This window comes from Lithobates pipiens, unplaced genomic scaffold, assembly GCF_037356315.1.
Source record: "Lithobates pipiens isolate NorthernLeopardFrog02 unplaced genomic scaffold, aLitPip1_a1.2 Scaffold_6, whole genome shotgun sequence".
Lineage (NCBI taxonomy): Eukaryota > Metazoa > Chordata > Amphibia > Anura > Ranidae > Lithobates > Lithobates pipiens.
The window spans coordinates 1,416,907-1,439,858 of record NW_027507881.1 but is presented as its reverse complement, the minus strand read 5'-3'; the positions used below and the strand labels follow the sequence as shown (position 1 = coordinate 1,439,858).

The 22,952-nt window shown below is 46.0% G+C and overlaps 1 protein-coding gene across 1 annotated transcript in view; it reads right to left on the bottom strand.

Annotated features, from left to right (window-relative positions):
• Positions 1–289: 289 nt before the first annotated feature.
• Positions 290–22,952, bottom strand: part of LOC143958236 (vomeronasal type-2 receptor 26-like) — a 62,282-nt gene continuing 39,619 nt past the window's right edge. Inside the window, exons 2-3 of the mRNA XM_077467753.1 lie at positions 4,920–5,040; positions 290–1,889 (exon numbers count right to left, since the gene is read on the bottom strand). Of these exons, the coding sequence (XP_077323879.1) occupies positions 982–1,889; positions 4,920–5,040 (1,029 nt within the window). The 3' untranslated portion in view covers positions 290–981. The remainder of the gene's footprint in view (positions 1,890–4,919; positions 5,041–22,952) is intronic.

The window sequence follows — 22,952 nt, the reverse complement described above, 5'->3', positions numbered from 1 at the left end:
AACACCTCCCAGTTCGGTTCTAACCAGAAGTTGCGAACAGGCAAACAAAATTGTGCAAACATGAGGACACCATTAAAGTCTACAGGACACGAACATGAAAAATCATAAAGGCCTTTATGCATGTTATTGCCATAAAAAGTGTTTGGGAACCTGGGTACTGCCTCAGGGGACATGTATCAATGCAAAAAAGCTTTAAAAATTGAAGTTTTTTCAGGAACAGTGACTTTAATAATAAAACAACCTGGGGGATGTCCTTAGTCTGCCTGTAAAGTAAGGCATCTGTCCCGTGTTTAGAATAGTACCACAGCAAAATTCAATTTTTAAAGGAAAAAATGGCATTTAAAACTGATTGCGGCTGCAATGAATTGTCAGATCCCGGCAATATAGATAAAAATCATTGAAAAAATTGCCATGGGTACCCCCAGTCCATTACCAGGCTCTTTGGGTCTGGCATGAATATTAAGGGTAACCCCGCACCAGAATTGTAAACAAAATGGCGTGATGGTTCCACCAAAATCCATACTAGACCTGATTTTAAGGGGAATCCTGTGTCAAAATAAAAGTAAAATGGCGTGGGGTCCCCCCAAAATCCATACCAGATCCTTCTCTGTCAATCTGGAAAAAGAGGGGGCAAGATATCTCCTCCTCCTGAACCCTTACCAGGCCACATGCCCTCAACATGGGGAGGGTGTTTTGGAGGCCCCCCAGAACACCCAGTGCAGTCACAGTACTTTTCTTGTGCATGCTAGGGGCATGTAAGAGCAAGAAGAAAGTGAAGCTCTAATATAACATCCAATCCTGTAACATCCACCTTCCATCCACTTATGTACAATAGGCAGACAGAAGGCAGTCAATGTACCCAAAAAAATCATAATGCTGATGATAATGTCATTCATAATGATGACAATGATGATGGTAGCAATCTGACTGAGTTTGTTTAATCTGATCTACAGCATTATACATTCAATCAATGTGTTACATTTACAACATTCTTTTCCCCAGCATTGTCCCTCTTGTGTTCAGTTCAGGTTTTAAAAGCAAAATGTAGAGTTTTGGAGAAAACATACACAATAATATTCCAGCACTGGAGGTCAGTATGGCGAATATCTCCACAGCCACCATGTATTTCCCTCTGGTGCTCAGATAGGCCGGGATCATGGCAATCCAGACACTGCAGAACACCAGCATGCTGAAGGTGATGTACTTGGCCTCATTAAAACTGTCCGGTAATGTCCTCACCATGAAAGCCAGAACAAAACTCACAGCTGCCAGAAACCCCATATAACCCAACATAGAGTAGAAACCGATAACTGACCCTTCATTACACTGAATGAGGATCTTCCCAGGATAGGAGTCCATGTCATACTCCTGAAATGGTGGAGAGATGGACAACCAGAGAATGCAATTCATAACTTGAATGGATGAGCAGAATAACATGACTGTATTGGGAAGTTTGACTCCCACCCATTTTCTACAAGAGCTTCCAGGTCTGGTGGCTTTAAAGGCAACACAGACCATGATGGTTTTGGCTAGGATAGAAGATGCTGAGATGGTGAAGGGAATTCCAAAAGTGACTTGTTGCAGCATACAGGTAATATCCACAGGACGGCCAAGGAACAGGAATACAGAAAGGAAGCTCAGTATGAGGGAGAGGAGCAGAATGAAGCTGAGGTTCCGGTTATTGGCTCTGACTATGGGAGTGCTCCGAAACCTAACAAATAGTCCAAGTATAAGGAAAGATGTTGTAGCAAATATGACTGAAGTTATAGAAAAAAATAAAACTAGAATATCCTCCTCATATGATAAATACTCGATGAACTTGTCAATACAAATAGTTTTAGCTTTGTTAGGCCATTCATTTTCAGGACATTTCTTGCAGAGTTTACTGTCTGTAGAGTAAAAATAAGTGGAAATAACATTAGACATGGTAGCTATTTGACAGTATTAAATATTTTTTTTCTGTATTTTTCCTTAACCACCTGACCTCCGGAAGATTTACCCCCCCCCCCCCCCCCATGACCAGGCCAATTTTTGTTTTTTGTACTTTAAACAAAAAAAGACCAACAATCTTGAACAAAAAAACATATTTCTGCTTTAAAATGTTAAGAAAAGCACATTTTTTTCATAAATGTAAGCCAATATGTATTCTGCTACATGTTTTTGGTAAAAAAAATATATATTCCAATAAGCATATATTGATTGGGTTATGTGAATTGTGGTAAACAAACTGTGGTATATATTTTTGGGATTTAATTTTAATTTTTTTTATACGCGTAATGGCCAGTAATCAGTGACTTATAGAGGGACTGTGAATGTGTGAATGTGTTTTGCGGGAACCAGTGACACTAATACAATAATCTGTGCTAAAAATATGCACAGTCACTGTATTAATGACATTGGCTGGAAAGGAGCAATAAACTGATTATCTGTGTGCCTAGCCAGTGTTTTTGTGTATTGTGTGTGCTGCTTTTACTAGGGGAAGAGATAGATTTATTCTGCGCTTTGCAGGGACACATAATTAATCCCTACTCCCTTATCAGAACAGAGATCTTCATTGTTTACATAGGCAGGTCTTGATTCTGTGTGTTTTACTGATGATCAAAGGAGGCCAGCAGACATCCAGTACCCAGCACCCGCAGATCAGCTTCTGCTGTGATCAATCACAGCAGAAGCAGACCGGTGGTGGGGAACGTGCACCCCCTGCAGGTGGAAATGCAGAATAATGTATATATACGTGATTCTGCACAGGAGGGCTGCTCTTCAGCCTGCAAAGTGTGTACAGAATCAATTTAAAGGATTTTAAATGTTTTAATTTTCTAATTAAATATCAGAGTTAAATAAACATAAAGCTTACCAGAATGGTTTGATATTTCTCCTTCTGAACATGGAGCACAATTATAACAACATGGGTGATTTCCTTCTCTTACAGATTTTCGGAACCCTGGAAGACATTCCTCAGAGCATCGACCCCTTGGGACCTGAGATAATATAGAACTATATGATCTATTCAAGAGCAAAAGTACAGATATAATAGTGTAGGTAAGCCAAGATTTCCTTGGTGGAAACACATGGACCATTCCAGAAGGTGACCCTTCATTAGTCTGGATACCACAGCACATGTTCTGACCCAGAAGACAGAAATATACATCTAGGATTACCAGCAGAATCCTTTCATTAGAAAGGTTACAGCAACAAAACTCTCAGTACAAGCATAAACACTGCTTTAAAAATCCAAAGAGAAAATCAACCACATTTGACCACATTTTAGGAGTCACTCATACAGAAATCCAGGTAGCTCCATGTTTTTTGTTTTAATGTATATACAGTAACTGCAAATTTCTGATCGGGGGAATTACTACTCTAAACTGTTTGTTTTTTTCCTTCTTTTTACAGTCATATGAATTCAGAAGTTCTGGGTAGAATCTGGCCATGGGTAATACTGGCGGTCATTCTACTCCAAAGTCTTTTTTTTTAACCACTTAAGCCCCGGACCAATTTGCAGCCAAAGGACCAGGCCCCCTTTTGCGATTCGGCACTGCGTCACTTTAACTGACAACTGCGTGGTCCTGCAACATGGCTCCCAAACAAAATTGGTGTCCTTTTTTCCGCACAAATAGAGTTTTCTTTTGGTGGTATTTGATCACCCCTGCGGTTTTTATTTTTCGTGCTATAAACAAAAATAGAGCGACAATTTTGAAAAAATGCAATATTTTTTACTTTTTGCTATAATAAATATCCCCAAAAAATATATAAAAAACATTTTTTTCCTCAGTTTAGGCCGATACATATTCTTCGATATATTTTAGTAAAAAAAAAGAGCGATTATTGATTGGTTTGCGCAAAAGTTATAGCGTTTACAAAATAGGGGATAGTTTTATAGCATTTTCATTAATTTTTTTTGCTAGTAATGGCGGCGATCAGCGATTTTTATTGTGACTGCGACATTATGGCGGACACATCGGGCATTTTTGACACACTTTTGGAACCATTGTCATTTATACAGCAATCGGTGCTATTTAAATGCACTGATTCCTGTGTAAATGACACTGGCAGTGAAGGAGTTAACCACTAGGGGGCAGCGCAGGGGTTATGCTTTCTTTTATTGTAGGGGGCGTGACCTGGCATGTGACATCACTGATCGTCCTTCCCTATAAAAGGGAAGAGACGATCGGTGACAGCCACACTGGGAAGCACGGGGAGAGGTTTGTTTATACAGACCTCTCCTCGTTCTTCAGCTCTGTGACCTGATCGCGGGTCACCAGAGGCAGTCGGGTCCGCTGGTCCCGCGGCCACGGTTATGGAGCACAGGACCGGGTAGACATAAAAATCAACTTATCTAACAGGCTAAGGTTATAGATTAGCCCGATTATTAACAGCGGTACGGGGGAAGGTAAAAGAGGTAGGAAACATAAAAAAATAAATAACAAGGGGGGGTGTTTTCCAAAGTCTTTTTTCTTCTTCTGTACACAGGAGTCTGTGTCCTTCTGTGAGTGTCTATGTCCCGGTCTGTGTGATGAGGAGGGGGAGGTAAAAGTAGTCAGTCACGTTCAGCTGGACTTGTTTTGTAATGTAGAAGATGTTTTGTAGTTTATCCACTTCTTCAGTTATAATGAGTGATGGGAACATATCCCGGCATTTATATCCACATATCTAGACCTGACACCTTCATCTAATCACCATGGAATAAGTCAGGGAAGATGTTGGCCATCTATGTACAGGATGGGGGGGGGGGGGTTGGGTTTTGTCTGGAGATGGGCTTTAGGGTTAAAACTAGTATGTTTCTTGTATAATGGAGTCCCCAGTGTAACTCACCTTGTCTCCTTTCCATGATATTCGCTCTGGCTCTAATGTAAGTTGCTGACCCTCTGAAAGGGACCCATCAAAGTGACCCACAATCATCCAATCAGTGATATTTCTACCTTTAATTCTTGTAATCCAATTTACAATTTCCATTGGGCTGGGCAGTTCTCCTTTATCATTAAAAATCATGACCTTGCCATTCGGATCCTTGTACTGGACTTCTTTTACATAGCGGGACAGCTTAAAAAATTACAGAAATGATCATAGGTAACAAATATATAGAACATTTAGTCATTTTTTTGGTTTATAGATTGTTTATCTAGTTATATAACTTATAATCAGATACATTTTATTTGGACTATTTATAAACAATTTGCTTTGCGAATGTGAATGTTGAAGAGATAAATCAATAATTCTCCCCCCTTTACAATACACTGGCTCAGCCTCATCTTGGATATACAGTTCAGTTTTGGTCACCAATCCTCAGGAAAGATGTTGATGAATTAGAAAGAGTTCAGCAAAGGGCAACATAATGAAGAAGGAGGACAGAAGATCTCAGCTATGAGGACTGATAGATTACAGGTATTCACTCCAGAGAAGAGGCACGTAATCCTTTTGCCGCCGGGTTTATATGATGTATGGACCTGACAGCAGGGGTATTGCACACAATCCGGTGGCTGCAGCCACCAGGTTTGTGTGTGAAAGTGACAGGGGGCGTCGTTGCAGCCCCGACTGCTCTCACACCCCCCAGTATCAGTGCTCCCCCCTGTCGCCATGCCCCGCCATGCTTATAGGGCTCCGCTTGCCCATCTGCAGGCCTGGGAGCTCCATGGCGGGTGCTGGTGCCTGGAGGGGAAGGAGAAGAGTGGACGCACATCCAATCTCCTCCCCTTCTTTTTGTGACCCAGAAAGCAATGTCTCTGACATCACTTCCGGGTCAGCCAGGAAATAATGTTTTGCAATGCAGATCACATTTAGTGGAGCACAGGGGAGACAACAGAGGTCTTTTAGACCCTTCATATGTCATTTAAGAGAACCTGCCACCAAAAAAAAAATCACATAGGAGATTTTTGTCCTCTATGTGAATAAAAAAAAGTTAAGTAAGAAAAATGTTTCTTTTTTTTTTCAAAAAAATAAAGTTACGGCCAAGCACATAATTCCCTCCCAAAAATAATATGTGAGGCCTCCCACCCCCACATATACATACGTACAAATGTAAACGCATACATTGGGGGCGCCTACACATAAAAACATTGATCGCAATAAATATGTTACATATTGCAGCACATGCCGGAGTGAAAGCAATAATTCTAATACAAGACCTCCTCCTTAACACTAACCTGATACCTATAGGGGGCTTTTAAAACGTTGCCTATATAAAATATAGGGTACTGAAGTTTGACGCCATTTCATGGGCTCACAATAACATAAGGTTTGGCATGTTGGGTATCTATTTACTCATGAAACCTCGTCTTTTATATTTTACAAAGGTGTTTGTTTGGCTTAAAATTCATGTTAGTGTGATTTTTACTGAAATGTTGCATTTCCTTAACCTTTGCAGTAATATTGTATGACATAAAAAGTTGGAACCACCACTATTTCATTCTCTAGGGTGTCTGCTTTCAGAAAATATATATATTATGTTTGTGTAATCTTCAGGCCTAAATATATATATTATGTTTGTTTAATCTTCAAGCCTAAAACTATTTTTTTAAACATGTGTGCAAAAAATAAAAATAAATGGTTCTGGCAGCGAAAAGGTTAAAGGGCAATTTCACTTTCATGAGAAAAAAATGAGAAAAAATAATAATAATAATAATAATCTAGTGAATAAAATAACTTAAGTCATATTGTAATCGAATGTTATTAAAAATGAAATTTTCTATTCAATCTGCAGCTCTGTAATGTTCTGTAAAATGCAATATGGCCACCTGGAGGTGTTCTTTACACAGATGATGTACAGAACGCCCCTCCCCCAGAAATATAATTTCCTGCTTGTGTAAAAGTGTCTGCTGATAGGGTGGGGGGAAAAGGGGCGGTGTGTAGACCTGTGGATTGGGTGGATCTGGAGACAGGGTTATGTAGCTGAGACTCAATTGGGGTGTAGTCTTTCAAGGGCACATACTTATATATCACATTGTGGGAATGAGAGAGATTGGTAATACAAGTTTGGGTCCAGCTTCAGGGCATTGGAAGATGATGAAGAATATATATGAGCCGGTGTTCATGCAATATAGTATTAATATTAAAGTGCAGCACGTTGAACATGAGAGGGTTTTGTTTAACAGTGTAATGAGATGGAGGCGTTTGTATATATATATATATATATATATATATATATATATATATATATATATGTAGCGGGGTCTCTTTAAGAACTATAAAACTACTGTTCCCAGAACCCCGCTGGTTCCCAGGATGCTTTGAGTTATGCCCCAGAGACTTATGGGGGAAGAAATATAAGGAGGGGGAGAGGCCTAGTTCGCTCTCTTTGGACACCCCCCTCTCTTCAAGAAAGAGGAGATCTGTGCTGAACTGCTGAGGCACAAGGCCTGAAGCCTGGGCCTTGTGCTCTTTTCCAAAGAGCTCTCTGCCAGCCTAGTTGCACCTGAGAGACATTTTCTCATTCCTTGCTGCTGTACACCAGAAGGATTGAAGACTCGGAGGTCGGTGGATTCCTGTTCCTAGACGAAAAGGCAGAGAAACCGGACTTGGACTTGTCCGGGTGGTAAGAGGTGTTTAAAGACAGATGCTTTATCTTTATTATTCGTTTGGATTACAAAGTTGTTCTTCAAGTGCACCACCGAAAGATTGCTAGCGAATATTGTTTTACTGGACTTCCATCTAGATCAGTCAGGCCTGACTGCATAGGTAGACAGTGCTGGGTGTTTACCCATGTGGGGAAGTAGCTGAAAAAGGGCAGCGCTAGAGTTGCATAGCAATACTTTATTATGCTGATTACTCTGTTTATCTTTATTACTGGTTACTGCAGGGACCTGATTATGTGTTGCAATCCAAATGTTTGATTCATGTTATTCCTTTTATAAAATCAATAAGTAAAGTCAGTTATATACTTTTAAAGATTGTCTATGAGCTTGAGTTACCCACGCACGCACACACACATATTTAGAGTATAAGTGATTTAATGTGTATTGCTAGATACTAACTGTGCCAGAGTGGGTAGTGCAGATTGCCGGGGGGTTGGCGGAGCTGTGCTCAGGACCCAAACCAAACTTGCGGCCCTCTTAAGTGAGGGTATCGCTATACGTGGGGGCTCGTAAATCCGGGATTTCTGAGACAGCGGTGAACACGCCAGAGGTACCGGCATGGACCCACAGGGAGTCAGAGCGTGGTGTGAAGCGGCTAAGGCCGACCCAAGTCAGTCAGTGGTCATTAGCCTCCCAGGGGAGAAATGGTCGACAGTGACCGTAGAAGAGTTAATGAAGTCAGTGTCCCCAGACCATGAACCATGCGTGATGGAGATAAAATCAGACCCAGACATCTCATATCAGTATGCGCTAGTGGAATACTGGGATGGGATGCCGGAGGCTTGCAAGCGCAACCGTGTACGGACACAAGACAACAGATCCTATAGGTTGGCGCACGCAACAAAGGAGGAGCCATCGCCAACGGGATCACCGCAGGCTGCGGCCCGTACCTCACCCGAGAGTCTCAGATCAGCACCGGCCACCCTTAGCGCAGAACTGTGTGCTGTCCTGGGGGAGATTGTGGCCCAGTGCAAGAAGGATCCCACAGATTACCCGATGTCGGGGTACAGAAAACTCCGGATGTTTTCAGGGAGGAAACCTGTACCTTCGGAAGAAGAGGGATTTGAAGATTGGTTAGATAGCGCAACTCAGGCACTAGAGGAATGGGAAGTTCCAGAGCGCAGAAAGAAGCAGAGGATTGTGGAAAGTCTAAAGGGGCCTGCCCTAGAGGCCGTTTGCAACCTGAAGATGAGCAGGACAGACTGTAATGCGCAGGAGTACCTAGATGTACTACAGACTGTGTTTGGTGGGACAGAGAAAATCTCTGAGCTTGCTTATCAGTTATAGCATTGCTACCAGAAGAAAGGTGAAAAACTATCAGACTACATGGGACGTTTAGATAAAATCCTGCATAGGATGATCCTAAAGGGGGATCAGCCCAGGAAAAGTAGATGAGGCCCGTGCTCAACAGGTACTGAGGGGAGCTCAACCCATGGAACCTATTGCATGGACACTGCGTGCCCGACTGGATGGGAAGAATCTGGAGTACACTGACCTCATCCGAATGATCAGAGAGGAAGAGGCCCTACTGGAAGAGAAAAGGGAAGCACATCTCACCGAGCCCGTCAACCAACCGGTAGCAATAGTTACACCGGCCATGACTCCCGCTAGAGATAAGGAGGTGGACACTTTGAAGTTACAGATGTCCCAGGTGATGGAGATGTTGACTGCTATGATGGCGAAAGGTCAAGGGGGAGCCGAGAAACCAAGTCCTAGGAGGGAGTTGTTTGCAGATACACCAACACCAAGCCCCACTCGAGACTGAGAAGAGATGCTATGCTACAACTGCAGGGGCAGTGGCCACTTCGCCAGTAGATGTTCCAGTCCCAAGAAGAAGAAGATAGATAACCGCCAGCTGGCGGGAAACTTCAGAGGGCCCCGGTGAGGGAGTCAACCGGGTGCCCATGCCTTTCAGTGAACTCCAAACTGAATAGAAGGAAGAGAGAGAGAGGAAACCAGACCCCTCAGAAGGAATGTCTACAAATAAGAGACAATAACATCCCTCAGCGGGTTTGTACTCCCATTACTGTGGGGAGGGTCAATGCATACCAGGCTCGAAAAAGAGTAAAGTCAAAAACCAACTGGATGAAGACGGGTCCCCAGAAGAGGGTGGCCTCAACCCGGCCCTTCCCAGAAGAATTAGTCGGCCCGTCCCCCACTGTCTCCATCCAGGTGGAAGGAGTCTACACGAAGGCCCTCCTGGACACTGGAGCTCAAGTGACTTTGTTGTACAGAGACTTCTATGATAGGCACTTGAGCCATTTGCCTATACAGAAGATAGAAGAGCTGGAGATATGGGGCCTGGGAACTCAGAGTTTCCCATACGATGGTTACCTGCCCATAAAGCTGACCTTCGATCCATCTGTGGCGGGGAAAACAGAGGTGTTTGACACCCTGGCAGTTGTGTGTCCTAGACCGCCCGGGGCCAGCAAGATGTCCCTCATCATAGGGACCAATACGGATCTGGTGCAAAGACTTCTGACCCCTCTAGTGGAGGCGAGTAACCATCAAGATCCCAATATCCATCCCATGCTGAAGACAGCCTACCAACGGTTGGTCCTAGAGCAGAAGACCCCAGGAGAGGGGATAGGGAAGGTGTGGAGACTTGGGAGAGAGGGAGTGGTGCTGCAGCCCGGAGAGGTAGCCTGCCTCAGGGCCACGGTGAAGCTTACCTGGGAGCAGCCTGGCCCCTTTGTCATGCTGGAATCCGATCCAAGGGAGGATCACTCAGGCCTGGAAGTGATAACGGAAGTGATTTCAATCAAGGCCCTGAAGAAGGCTCGAGGAAGAGTCCCAGTGAGTGTGAGAAACCCTACGGAGAGACCCATAGAGATCCCTGCCAGAATGCTGTTGGGGCAGGTGAGTCCTGCGGCCCCAGTCAGCTGGTCTGAAGTAAAAGGAACGGGTGAAGGAGGAGATGTTTGGGAAAAACTTTCCATGGAGAACCCGGACCTACCTGGAGCCTGGAAGGAGAGAGCCAAGGCCCAGCTGACTAGATGGGAGAGGATTTTCTCATAGGATGAGTTTGATGTGGGATGTGCCAGGAGTGCCACCCACCGAATCCGCCTCCAAGAAGACAAACCCTTCAGGGAAAGGGTTAGGCGGGTCCCTCTAGCTGATCTGGAGGATCTGAGGGAGCAGCTTTCGGAGTTGAAGAAGACTGGTGTGATTCGGGAGTCTAGAAGTCCCTACGCCTCCCCCATAGTGGTGGTCAGAAAGAAGAATGGGTCGTTGAGGCTTTGTATCGACTACAGGACTCTCAACAGGAGGACCATCCCTGACCAGTATACCACGCCGAGAATAGAGGATGCCCTACAGAGTTTGTCTGGTGCCAAGTGGTTCAGTGTAATGGACCTCAAGAGTGGGTACTATCAAATCCCCATGCACCAGGAAGATCGAGAGAAGACAGCTTTCATAACCCCAGTGGGATTCTTAGAATTCAACAGAATGCCTCAGGGCCTGTCTGGAGCCCCTGCTACCTTTCAACGCCTCATGGAGAAGACCGTTGGAGACATGAACCTCATAGAAGTCCTTGTGTACTTGGACGATGTCATTGTCTTCGGGAAGACTTTGGAAGAACATGAGGCCAGGTTGGAGAAGGTGTTGAGAAGACTCAGCGAAGAGGGACTCAAGCTTTCTCCCGAGAAGTGCCGGTTTTACCAATCCTCTGTGAACTATCTGGGACACATAGTGTCTGAAAAGGGAGTGGCTACAGACCCTGAGAAGTTGGAGGCAGTTACCTCTTGGCCAAGACCGACAAGAGTCACAGAGCTCAGATCTTTCCTGGGGTTCTGCTCCTATTATAGAAGATTTGTGGATGGGTTTGCCCGGATTGCCAAGCCACTAAACGAATTGCTCAAGACTGAAGGAGAAGAGGATGGCTTGGGACCCAGGGGGGGCGGTGAGTCGGTTCAAGATCAGTGGAGCCCAAGGTGTGAAGAGGCTTTCCGAACCTTGAAGAGGAGCCTTACCACGGCCCCAGTCCTGGCCTATGCCGACCCCACCAGACCATATGAGCTACATGTCGATGCCAGTCATGAGGGCCTAGGCGGAGTGCTCTATCAAGAGCATGAAGAGCAGCTGCGACCAGTGGCCTATGTGAGCCGGAGCCTGACTCCCTCGGAGAAGAACTACCCCACTCATAAATTGGAGTTCTTGGCCCTCAAATGGGCAGTAGTAGACAAACTGAAGGACTATCTCTATGGGGCGGAGTTTACCGTAAAGACAGATAACAATCCTCTGACCTACCTCTTCACTACTGCAAAGTTAGATGCAACCGGACACAGATGGTTGGCTGCATTATCCGGATTCAACTTCAGTCTAAAGTACAGACCAGGGGCTGGAAATAGGGATGCAGATGCCCTGTCCCGAAGATCTCATGTCATGGTCAATGACTGGGAAGACTGGACCCAGGTAGCACCGGAAGGAGTGCGAGCACTCTGTCAGGGTGCTGAGTTTCAAGCAAGAGGGGGCCCCAGAGCAGAGGAGATAGGAGTCACCGCAGTGGGAGTCCCTCGACCCTACTGTGGGGTAACTCAACTAGCAGAGGAACTCCTGCCAAAGCTGTCCAGAAAGGAGCTGAGCTATGACCAATTGGAAGACCCCATGGGGAGATTGGTCCTTGAAGCTTTGGAGAACGAGAATCCAGAGGGACTTCGACATCACCCTTCCAAGGAGGCTCGCCTGCTGAGGAAAGAGTTGGATAAGCTACAATTGCATCAGGGAGTGGTCTACCGAAGGGGCCCCTCTGATAACTCAGAAGATAAGTGGCAGTTGTTTCTCCCAGAAAAGCACTGAGAGACGGTACTAATTGCCTTACATGACCAGCATGGCCATCTAGGGGTGGAGAGAACTTTCCAGCTTGTCAGAAGCCGGTTCTATTGGCCCTGTATGAGGGCAGAAGTGGAGGAATATTGCCGTTCTTGTGCACGATGCATCCAGAGGAAGACTCTACCCCATCAAGCTGCCCCAATGGGCCACCTACAGAGTCAGGGTCCAATGGATCTGGTGTGCATTGACTTTCTCTGCCTCGAACCCGATTTGAGTGGATTGGGAAATGTTCTGGTGGTAACCGATCATTTCACCCGTTATGCCCAGGCTTTCCCCACCAAAGACCAAAAGGCCTCCACTGTGGCCAAGGTGCTCATGGAAAAATACTTTGTCCACTATGGATTACCACAGAGAATCCACTCAGACCAAGGAAGGGACTTTGAGAGTCGTCTGATCCGGAACCTACTGGACTCATTGGGAGTAGAGAAGACCAGGACTACACCTTATCATCCACAAGGAGATGCCCAACCTGAGAGGTTTAATCGGACCTTACTAAACATGCTTGGAACTCTAGAGACAGAGAAGAAGCAACACTGGAGCCAACACATATCAGCTCTGGTGCACGCTTACAACTGCACCACAAGTGATGTGATGGGTTACTCCCCCTACCGGCTCATGTTTGGGAGAGAAGCAAGATTGCCGGTGGATCTGGCCTTTGGCATTTCCCTAGACCATGCCTCTGCTACCTCCCACAAGGGATATGTGGACCGACTTAGACACAATTTGAAAGGGGCCCATGAACGAGCTTAGGCGGCCTCGGACCAAAGGGGAGCCCGCAACAAGAGGAACTTCGATCTGAAGGTTCGAGTGCAAGACCTGCAGCCTGGAGACCGTGTACTGCTACGCAATCTGGGGATCCCTGGGAAGCACAAGCTTGCTGATAGATGGAGATCGGAGCCCTATGTCATTTGCAGAAAGCTACCTGGATTGCCTGTGTATAAGCTAAAACCAGAGGGGAAAGTGGGGCCCTTGAGGACTTGGCACAGGAATCATTTGCTCCCGCTTACTGAAGCAGTCAGAATACCTCCAGTGAGAAGTCCACCTGAATCTGTTTCCATTCTGGATACCCCGGGACCTAGCACTCGGTCTCAGACATCCCGGGTTAGAGATGGACAAGATACCCAACGAGGTGAAGGTGGAAGAGGAGAGCTTGAGTGGCTGTGGCCTTCATCAACTCCAGGAAATTCTGCCATAGATCTCCCACCTACTGAGGATACACAGGATGAGACACTGAACCCAGAAGCTACAGAGTTCATTCCATCTAGTGGTGTGCCTGAAGGCTGGGAAGATATCCCTAGCATTTACTCAGAAGAGGAAGGAACCGATGTTCCAGAACCAGTGATGCTGTCAGAATATGTTCCTGAAGTAGAGCCTGTGGCACCAGAGCCTGAAGTCCCAAGAGAACAGAGAGCTCGCAGAGTTGTGAGACCCCCCAAGAAGCTAACCTACTCTCAAATGGGGGAGAGCTCTGAGGACTCTGTTGTGACTGCTAGAAGAAGTGCTGAACGCTCTAATCCTTCCACTGACCATTTGGTGGAGGGCAACCCCAGCTCACTCTCTGGCACAGTTAGGCAGGCCACTCATGTCAGTGTGACCTGTGGGACAGGGAATCCCACCTCTGAGTTCTGGTGGAAATTCCCTGTACCAACATCATACTCAGCACTTTCAAAATTGGTACAGGATATGTGTTAAAAGTTTATCTTTGGGGACCAAAGAGTTTAAGTGGGGGGAGTGTGTAGCGGGGTCTCTTTAAGAACTATAAAACTACTGTTCCCAGAACCCCGCTGGTTCCCAGGATGCTTTGAGTTATGCCCCAGAGACTTATGGGGGAGGAAATATAAGGAGGGGGAGAGGCCTAGTTCGCTCTCTTTGGACACCCCCCTCTCTTCAAGCAAGAGGAGATCTGTGCTGAACTGCTGAGGCACAAGGCCTGAAGCCTGGGCCTTGTGCTCTTTTCCAAAGAGCTCTCTGCCAGCCTAGTTGCACCTGAGAGACATTTTCTCATTCCTTGCTGCTGTACACCAGAAGGATTGAAGACTCAGAGGTCGGTGGATTCCTGTTCCTAGACGAAAAGGCAGAGAAACCGGACTTGGACTTGTCCGGGTGGTGAGAGCTGTTTAAGGACAGAGGCTTTATCTTTATTATTCGTTTGGATTACAAAGTTGTTCTTCAAGTGCACCACCGAAAGATTGCTAGCGAATATTGTTTTACTGCACTTCCATCTAGATCAGTCAGGCCTGACTGCATAGGTAGACAGTGCTGGGTGTTTACCCATGTGGGGAAGTAGCTGAAAAAGGGCAGCGCTAGAGTTGCATAGCAATACTTATTATGCTGATTACTCTGTTTATCTTTATTACTGGTTACTGCAGGGACCTGATTATGTGTTGCAATCCAAATGTTTGATTCATGTTATTCCTTTTATAAAAACAATAAGTAAAGTCAGTTATATACTTTCAAAGATTGTCTATGAGCTTGAGTTACCCACGCACGCACACACACATATTTAGAGTATAAGTGATTTAATGTGTATTGCTAGATACTAACTGTGCCAGAGTGGATAGTGCAGATTGCCGGGGGGTTGGCGGAGCTGTGCTCAGGACCCAAACCAAACTTGCGGCCCTCTTAAGTGAGGGTATCGCTATATATATATATATATATATATATATATATATATATATATATATATATATATAGAGCTCTTGTCCATACATACATATAGGGGAGGATAGATTACAACCAAAGTTACTTAGTTGGGTGATAAAGGAAGTCAAGTGCATTCAATGTTAAAAATATTGTGTACATTCAATGTTGAATGGAAAAAGTTTGGTAAAGGGGGACCACCTGCCCACAAACCTGACCCAGTAGTTGTGGGAGTCTGTGGGTGGGGGGCTTATGTTGCTCTTGGAGACTCTTTAAAAATAAAGAGAAAAAATATTATCTTCTAAAAGGGAAAAGTATGGTTGCAAGTTTTTACATGTTTGTGCTTGAGGTTTGTTATTGAAAAATGTAAAGTAATACACTTGGGGGCTAAGAATATGAACACAAGTTACTCATTAGTGAGAGAACCTCAGGAGGAATTGAGAATGCAAAAGGATCTGGAGATGCTTGTAGACCTCAGGCTCAGCAATAGCGTGCAATGCCAAGGTGCAGCAATCGAGGTCAACAAACTATGAGAATGCATTAAAAAGGGTATCTACTCAAGAGAAAACTCTGGTTCGGCCACATCTGGAGTATGCCGTCTAGTTCTGGTCACCAGTCCTCAGGAAGGATGTGCTGGGCTGTAGAGAGTCCGGAGAAGGGGAAAAAAGCCAATAAAGTGGCTGGAGGATCTCATTTATGGAGAATGACTACAAATATTAAACCTATTAAGCCTATTCTCCTTGGAGAAGCACTTAAGCAGATATGGTCTCAGTTTTTTTAAGAAGATATGCAGCCACTTAAAGAAGTTAAATGAGAAGCGGTTTAACCTTCAACTCTGTAAGGGTTTTTTTACCATTAGATTGTTAAGGATGTGGAACTCCCTTCCACAGTTGGTGTCAGAGAGTGTTGATAAAACTTTGAGATGGACATCTTAGCGAATGCAATATACAGGAATATGGTAGTGACATAAACACACACAGAGGTTTAACTGGATAGACTGGTGTCCTCATTCAACCTTATTAAATATGTAACTATGTGCTGAGGTTTATGTGTCTTTATAAGACTGTGGTTTGTGGCAAAACAATTTTGCCACAAATCTTGCCATGTTGGCAAAATTTTGCCATTTTGCCCACATTTTTGGGGTGCAAAGTACAGCAAGTAGGTTCAGGTCCTGTTTAACAATTGTCTCTTTAAAACACAGTTGGCAGTGCAAAGTTATGTGTATTGAATCATTGTGTCCCTCTGGGTGCCCCAGGTCCTTCCCAATACCAGAAATCCCCTGGCTTTCTAGAACAGAATGTGGATCTCCTGCTCTTCATTTAACATTTTTTGGTTGCCAAACTATTAACTTAACTTTTCCAGCCAGCCTACTGCATATATACATCCCGGTCAGACAAGTGTCATTCTGGAAGGATGGACCCACATGGCCCCCCAATTTGGGCATTCCTAGCAATCACAGTCAGAAGTATTGGTCACAAAACTATATGGTTCAAGGCAAATCGCAGCAAGAATGTACTATGTGATAGCTGCAGCCAATCACAGCTATCACAGTAGTAAACAATAGACATGTGCATTTGTTTTCGTCCGAATGCATTTTGGTCCGAATTTCAGCTATTTTCGTTTTCGTTTTGACAAACGCTAACGAAAGCACAGAATCCGAAAAATGAAAGATCCGACATAAATAAATGCTTTATTTTCGTTTTCATTGTTACAACAGTTCGATATAGAATAGGAGGTTCGACGTGACTCTGACAATAACAATCTGTGTCTATAGAACCTGTGGTCGAATATGCCTAACCTTACCTCTGTTAGTCCAAGATTATATAGAAAAAATATTTGACAGAGAGAAAAGATTCTGCAAGTTACTGTCCTAAAAAGTGTTTGGGGACCCGGGTCCTGCCCCAGGGAACATGTATCAATGCAAAAAAAAGTTTTAAAAACTGCCGTTTTTTCGGGAGCAGTGATTTTAATAATGATTAAAGTGAAACAATAAAAGTGTAATATTCCTTTAAATTTCGTACGAGGGGGTGTCTATTGTATGCCTGTGAAGGGGCGCATATTTCTGGTGCTTAGAACTGTCCCTGCACAAAGTGTCATTTATGCAGGAAAAAAAGTCCTTTAAAATCCCTTGCAGCTATTATGAATTGTCGGCTCCGTAATACAGAGAACACTAATTGAAAGTCATTGATAAGAAAAAAATAAAAAATACAAAAAAATGTGGGGGTCCCCCAAATTCAATTACCAGGCCCTTCAGGTCTGGTATGGTTATTAAGGGGCACCTTGCATCAAATTAAAAAAAAATTTGATGTGGGGTTCGGCCTAAATATCCATACCAGACCCTTGAGGTCTGGTATGGATATTAAGGGGAACCCTGCGTCAAATTTAAAAAAAAAATTGACGTGGGGTCCCCCTAAAAATCCATACCAGACCCTTTATTCGAGCATGCAACCTGGCAGGCCGCAGGAAAAGAGGAGGGGATGAGAGAGTGGCCCCCCTCCCTCCTGAACTGTACCAGGCCACATGCCTTCAACATTGGGAGGATGCTTTGGGGGTCTGTAGAAAACAAAAAATAAAAAGATATCCCCTGGAGTGTTTTTTTTTTTAGCAGCAATATATATCTATAAAAGCTTATATTTATACACAGTAGAAATAACTACTGAAATGTAGCAAGTAGTTTGTTATGTAAATATTTATTAATATAAAAAGAGAATTGAATAGATGACAAGGTAGTCAAGAATCGAACTCCACTTGGTGAATAAAAAATATAAATGTACATATATGGACACAACTTGATTATATCACGTGAACACTATACACCTGTATATACAGTGAAAAATTAGTAATGATAACCCTGCCACGTTTCGACCCTCCCAGGGGTCTTCTTCAGAAGTAGTGATGGACGAACTTCCGACGGGATGTTTCGCGAACGTGGACCGCGAACGGGGCTGACCGTTCGCGAAACCGAACGTTCGCGGCGGGCTCCATTGACTTCAATGGGAGGCGAACGTTTTAAACCTTTAGGGCGAATTTGCTGCCACAGGATAATTATTAGGTGGGCAAACACAGTGCCACCACATGGCCAATGACATAACACATGTATGGAGTGAATTTGGGATCTACAACCATTCTTTTTTTATATGGGAAATTGTTCTGACAATTCAGGACTGTGGAGCGCATGAAGGCAATGGAGGAGAGGGAAGGTCAGGGACCAGGGTAGGCAGAGAAGAGGGTGCAGGAGATGATCACCAGCAGCGTGACATACAGCAATGACACATGCACCGTGATAGAGGCATCTGACAACAGCACCGTGATAGAGGGCACTGACATCAGCAGCGTGACATAAAGCATTGACACCAGTACCGTGACATACAGCATGGACAGCAACACCGTGATAGAGAGCACTGACATCAGAAGCGTGACATACAGCACTGACATCAGCACCGTGATATACAGCACTGACAGCAGCACCGTGACATACAGCACTGACATCAGAAGCGTGACATACAGCACTGACATCAGCACCGTGATATACAGCACTGACAGCAGCACCGTGACAGAGAGCACTGACATCAGAAGCGTGACATTAAGCACTCACACCAGCACCGTGATATGCAGCACTGACAGCAGCACCGTAAGCAGCCCCAGGAGGAAGTCAGCACAGCACAGGGATGGTGGGAGCCCCTCATAATAAGAACCCCCAGGAGGAAGTCAGCACAGCACAGGGATGGTGTGATCCCCTCATAATAAGAACCCCCAGGAGGAAGTCAGCACAGCACAGGGATGGTGTGATCCCCTCAAAAAGCAGCCCCAGTAGAAATATGACACCGCTCAACCTCTTCAAAGAGGAGGGTAGGGGCATATAGTACGGTGTGCTTTTTTGGGACAAGGAAGTGAGCCAAATGAAGAAAGAAGGTCTCTGTGCTTGATTTAAAAAAATAGTTTATAGACATATACATGGTCTACTGGTCACATGTGTTGAATTCCTCCGAGATCCATGCCTCATTCATTTTTAGAAATGTGAGGTAGTTAACACTGTCGTGAGCTAGGCGAGTACGCTTATCGGTCACGATCCCCCCTGCTGCGCTGAACGTCCTTTCGGACAGGACACTGGATGAGGGGCAAGCCAACAGTTTGATTGCAAATTGGGCAAGCTCTGGCCAGAGGTCAAGCCTGCCCACCCAGTAGTCCAGGGGTTCATCACTCCTCAGAGCTTCCACATCGGCCGTTAACCCAATGTAGTCGGACACCTGACGGTCTAGGCGTTCCCTGATGCTGGATCCGGATGACACCTGTCGATGGGTCGGCTGAAAGAATGACCTCATATCCGAAGTCACCAACACATCTTCAAACCGGCCTCTTCTTGCAGGCGCTGTTGGATTGGTACCCGCAACTCCTTCTCTGGGAGTGGGAATTGCTCCTCTGCCAGCGCACGCAAAAGCAGAATGCAGCATTTCTCGAAGCAAGGCCTGGAAGTGCTGCATTCTGACAGCCCTCTGCGACGGCGGTAACATTTCCGCCATTTTGTGTTTGTACCGGGGGTCTAAGTACGTTGCCACCCAGTACTGGTCCTTGACCCTTATGCTTTTTATACGGGGGTCCCTATTAAAACACTGGAGCATGAAGGCCCCCATTTGCACTAAAGTGGAAGCGGTGTGGTGGCCTGGCTCCTGCTCATCATCCAGGATAATGTCGTCCTCTTCATTCTCCTCTCCCCATCCACGCACAACAGGGATCCCAGAAAGGTTTAAAGCACGCTCTTCTTGCTCCTCCTCATCCGCCCCAGCACCATCCTCCTCTGACTCCTCTTCAGACTCCTGTTGTTGACTTGTCTCAGATAGAGTAGCCCCCCCTGGGAATTCATCCAGCATTGCGACTTCCTCATCTTCCCGCTCCTGCTCCTCCACAGCCTGATCAATGACACGACGCAATGCACACTCCAGAAAGAAGGCATAAGTTACCATGTCACTGATGGCGCCATGGCTGCGACTGACCAGTTTGGTGATCTCCTCAAATGGCCGCAGAAGTCTGCATGCATCGCGCATGAGCAGCCACTGGCGCGGTGAAAAAAAACCCAGCTCCCCAGAACCGTTTCTTTCGCAGAGTTCATACAGGTAGACGTTAACTGCACGTTTCTGCTGGAGCAGCCTATCAAGCATATAGAAGGTTGAGTTCCATCGCGTTGGGCAATCGCAAATAAGACGTCTGCCGGCAGATGGTGTCGCCGCTGAATGTCAGCAAGGCGAGCCATGGCCGTGTAAGATCTTCTGAAATGGGCCGAGATTTTCCTTGCCTGCCGCAAGATGTCCTGGACCCCAGGGTATTTGACAAGGAATCGCTGCACGTCCACGTTTAAGACGTGTGCCATGCATGGCACGTGCGTGATTTTGCCCTGTTTCAATGCGCTAAGCAGATTGGCACCGTTGTCACACACCACTTTACCAACTGTCAAATTGAGCAGTGTTAGCCACTGATCTGCCTGTGAACGCAAAGCTGAAAGGAGTGCCGGGCCAGTGTGGCTCTTGGCTTCCAGGCACAACAGACGCAGCACGGCATGGCAACGTCTCACCTGGCATGTGGAATAGGTTCTGGGGAGCTTGGGTGGTGCAGCGGAAGAGACGCTAGCAGCGGAAAAGGAGGAGCCAGCTGAGGAGGAGAGGGAGGAGGATGGAGTAGGAGGAGGAGGAGAAGAAGAGTCAGGCCTGCATGCAATCCGTGGCGGTAAAACCAAATCTACACGGGTGCCACGGGTTACATGCTTGACGGCCGTCAGAAGGTTCACCCAGTGGGCAGTAAAACTGATATACCTTCCCTGCCCGTGTTTGCTAGACCACGTGTCTGTGGTCAGATGTATCTTGGCACCGACACTGTGTGCCAGAGATACATTCACTTGCCGCTGAACATGACCATATAGCTCTGGGATGCCCTTCTCCGAGAAATACTTCCTTCCTGGGACCTTCCATTGTGGTGTTCCAATGGCCACAAATTTGCGAAAGGCCTCCGAGTCCACCAGTTTATATGGCAGTAGTTGGCGGGCTATCAGTTCTGACAAGCCAGCTGTCAACTGTTGGGCAAGAGGGTTATCCGGCGTCATCATTCTTTTACGCTCGAACATTAGGCCCATGGAAGCCTGCTTTTTTGCAGAAAAACGTGAGCTTGGCGTGATGGAAGGTGGAGTGGAGGACAATTGTGAGGAGAGAGGAGAAGGAGAAGACGAGGCTGGACGGTGAGAGCCTGCAGTGTGGCTTTGAGTGTTCCGTTGCTCCCACTGGGCTCGGTGATGGCTGCTCATGTGCCTTCTTAAGGCGGTCGTCCCTAGGTGAGTGTTGGGCTTACCGCGACTAATACGTTGACTGCAAAGATTGCAGATGGCAACGCTATTGTCAGCAGCGGATACGTTAAAAAAAGCCCACACTGCGGAGCCATGTGCCGGTGTCCTGGGAGCGCCAGATATGACCGTACATGGTCGATGACTCGCTCCTGATACATTTGCAGTCTGCTTTGTCCCTCCTGTGCAATGTAAGTTAGTCCTGCTTCTCCTCCCTATCTGCTGGTCCATATCTCCCTCTGAACTCCCCTCCTCTTCCTCTCTTGTGGGCACCCACGTGACATCACTAGACACGTCATCATCAACGTCACCTTCCCCACCGCTATAAGTAGAGATCTCGGAGTAGGCAGCAACACCGGGGACCAACCTCCTCCTTGGGCTGATCTGGGTACTGTCGTCAGACTGCTGAGTAGCGGTTGTTGCTACCTCCTCTTCCTGATCCAATAACAAGAGTGGCTGCGCATCAGAAATGTCCTCTTGATATGGATCGGAAAATAATTCCAGTGACTCAAGCGGAAGGTATGTGGTGGTGGTGGGGGTGGTGGTGTTGTTGGTGATAGTGTCTTTGGGGGTGCACATAGCAGAGAGTGAAGAAGAGGGTGCAGATCGAGAGGATGAGGAGGGTGCAAAAGAGTAAGGCTGAGTGAGCCACTCAACCAAGTCTGGTGCGTCCTTTAAAGTAATTGAACGCACCTTCTGCAACTTCCCACTTTGGCTCAAGCCTGTTGCTCCTGCCCTACCCCTAGCACCCCTGCGGAAGGGCCTGCCTCTTCCTCTGCCTGTCATTTTTTAAATGACCCTGTGACAAAACTCTTAGTCCCTATACCGATGAAGGACTGCTGCAGTATAGGGCAGCGGTCAGCAGTGGTGCACCTCAACCCTATGTATTGTGGACCGATAACAGTCCTTATAGAATAGCAGACTGTACCACACTCAACCCTATGTACTGTAGCACCCTAGACCAAGTTACCAGTCCTTATAAGAACTTTTGTGGACCAAGCAGGTTGTGTGTTAGTGATTAGCAGACTGTACGTCAGTCCCTATACCGATGAAGGACTGCTGCAGTATAGGGCAGCAGTCAGCAGTGGTGCACCTCAACCCTATCTATTGTGGACCGATAGTGGTCCTTACAGAACAGCAGACTGTACCGCACTGGCGCACTCAACCCTATGTACTGTAGCACCCTAGACCAAGTTACCAGTCCTTATAAGAACTTTTGTGGACCAAGCAGGTTGTGTGTTAGTGATTAGCAGACTGTACGTCAGTCCCTATACCAATGAAGGACTGCTGCAGTATAGGGCAGCAGTCAGCAGTGAGGCACCTCAACCCTATCTATTGTGGACCGATAGCAGTCCTTACAGAACAGCAGACTGTACCGCACTGGCGCACTCAACCCTATGTACTGTAGCACCCTAGACCAAGTTACCAGTCCTTATAAGAACTTTTGTGGACCAAGCAGGTTGTGTGTTAGTGATTAGCAGACTGTACGTCAGTCCCTATACCAATGAAGGACTGCTGCAGTATAGGGCAGCAGTCAGCAGTGGTGCACCTCAACCCTATCTATTGTGGACCGATAGCGGTCCTTACAG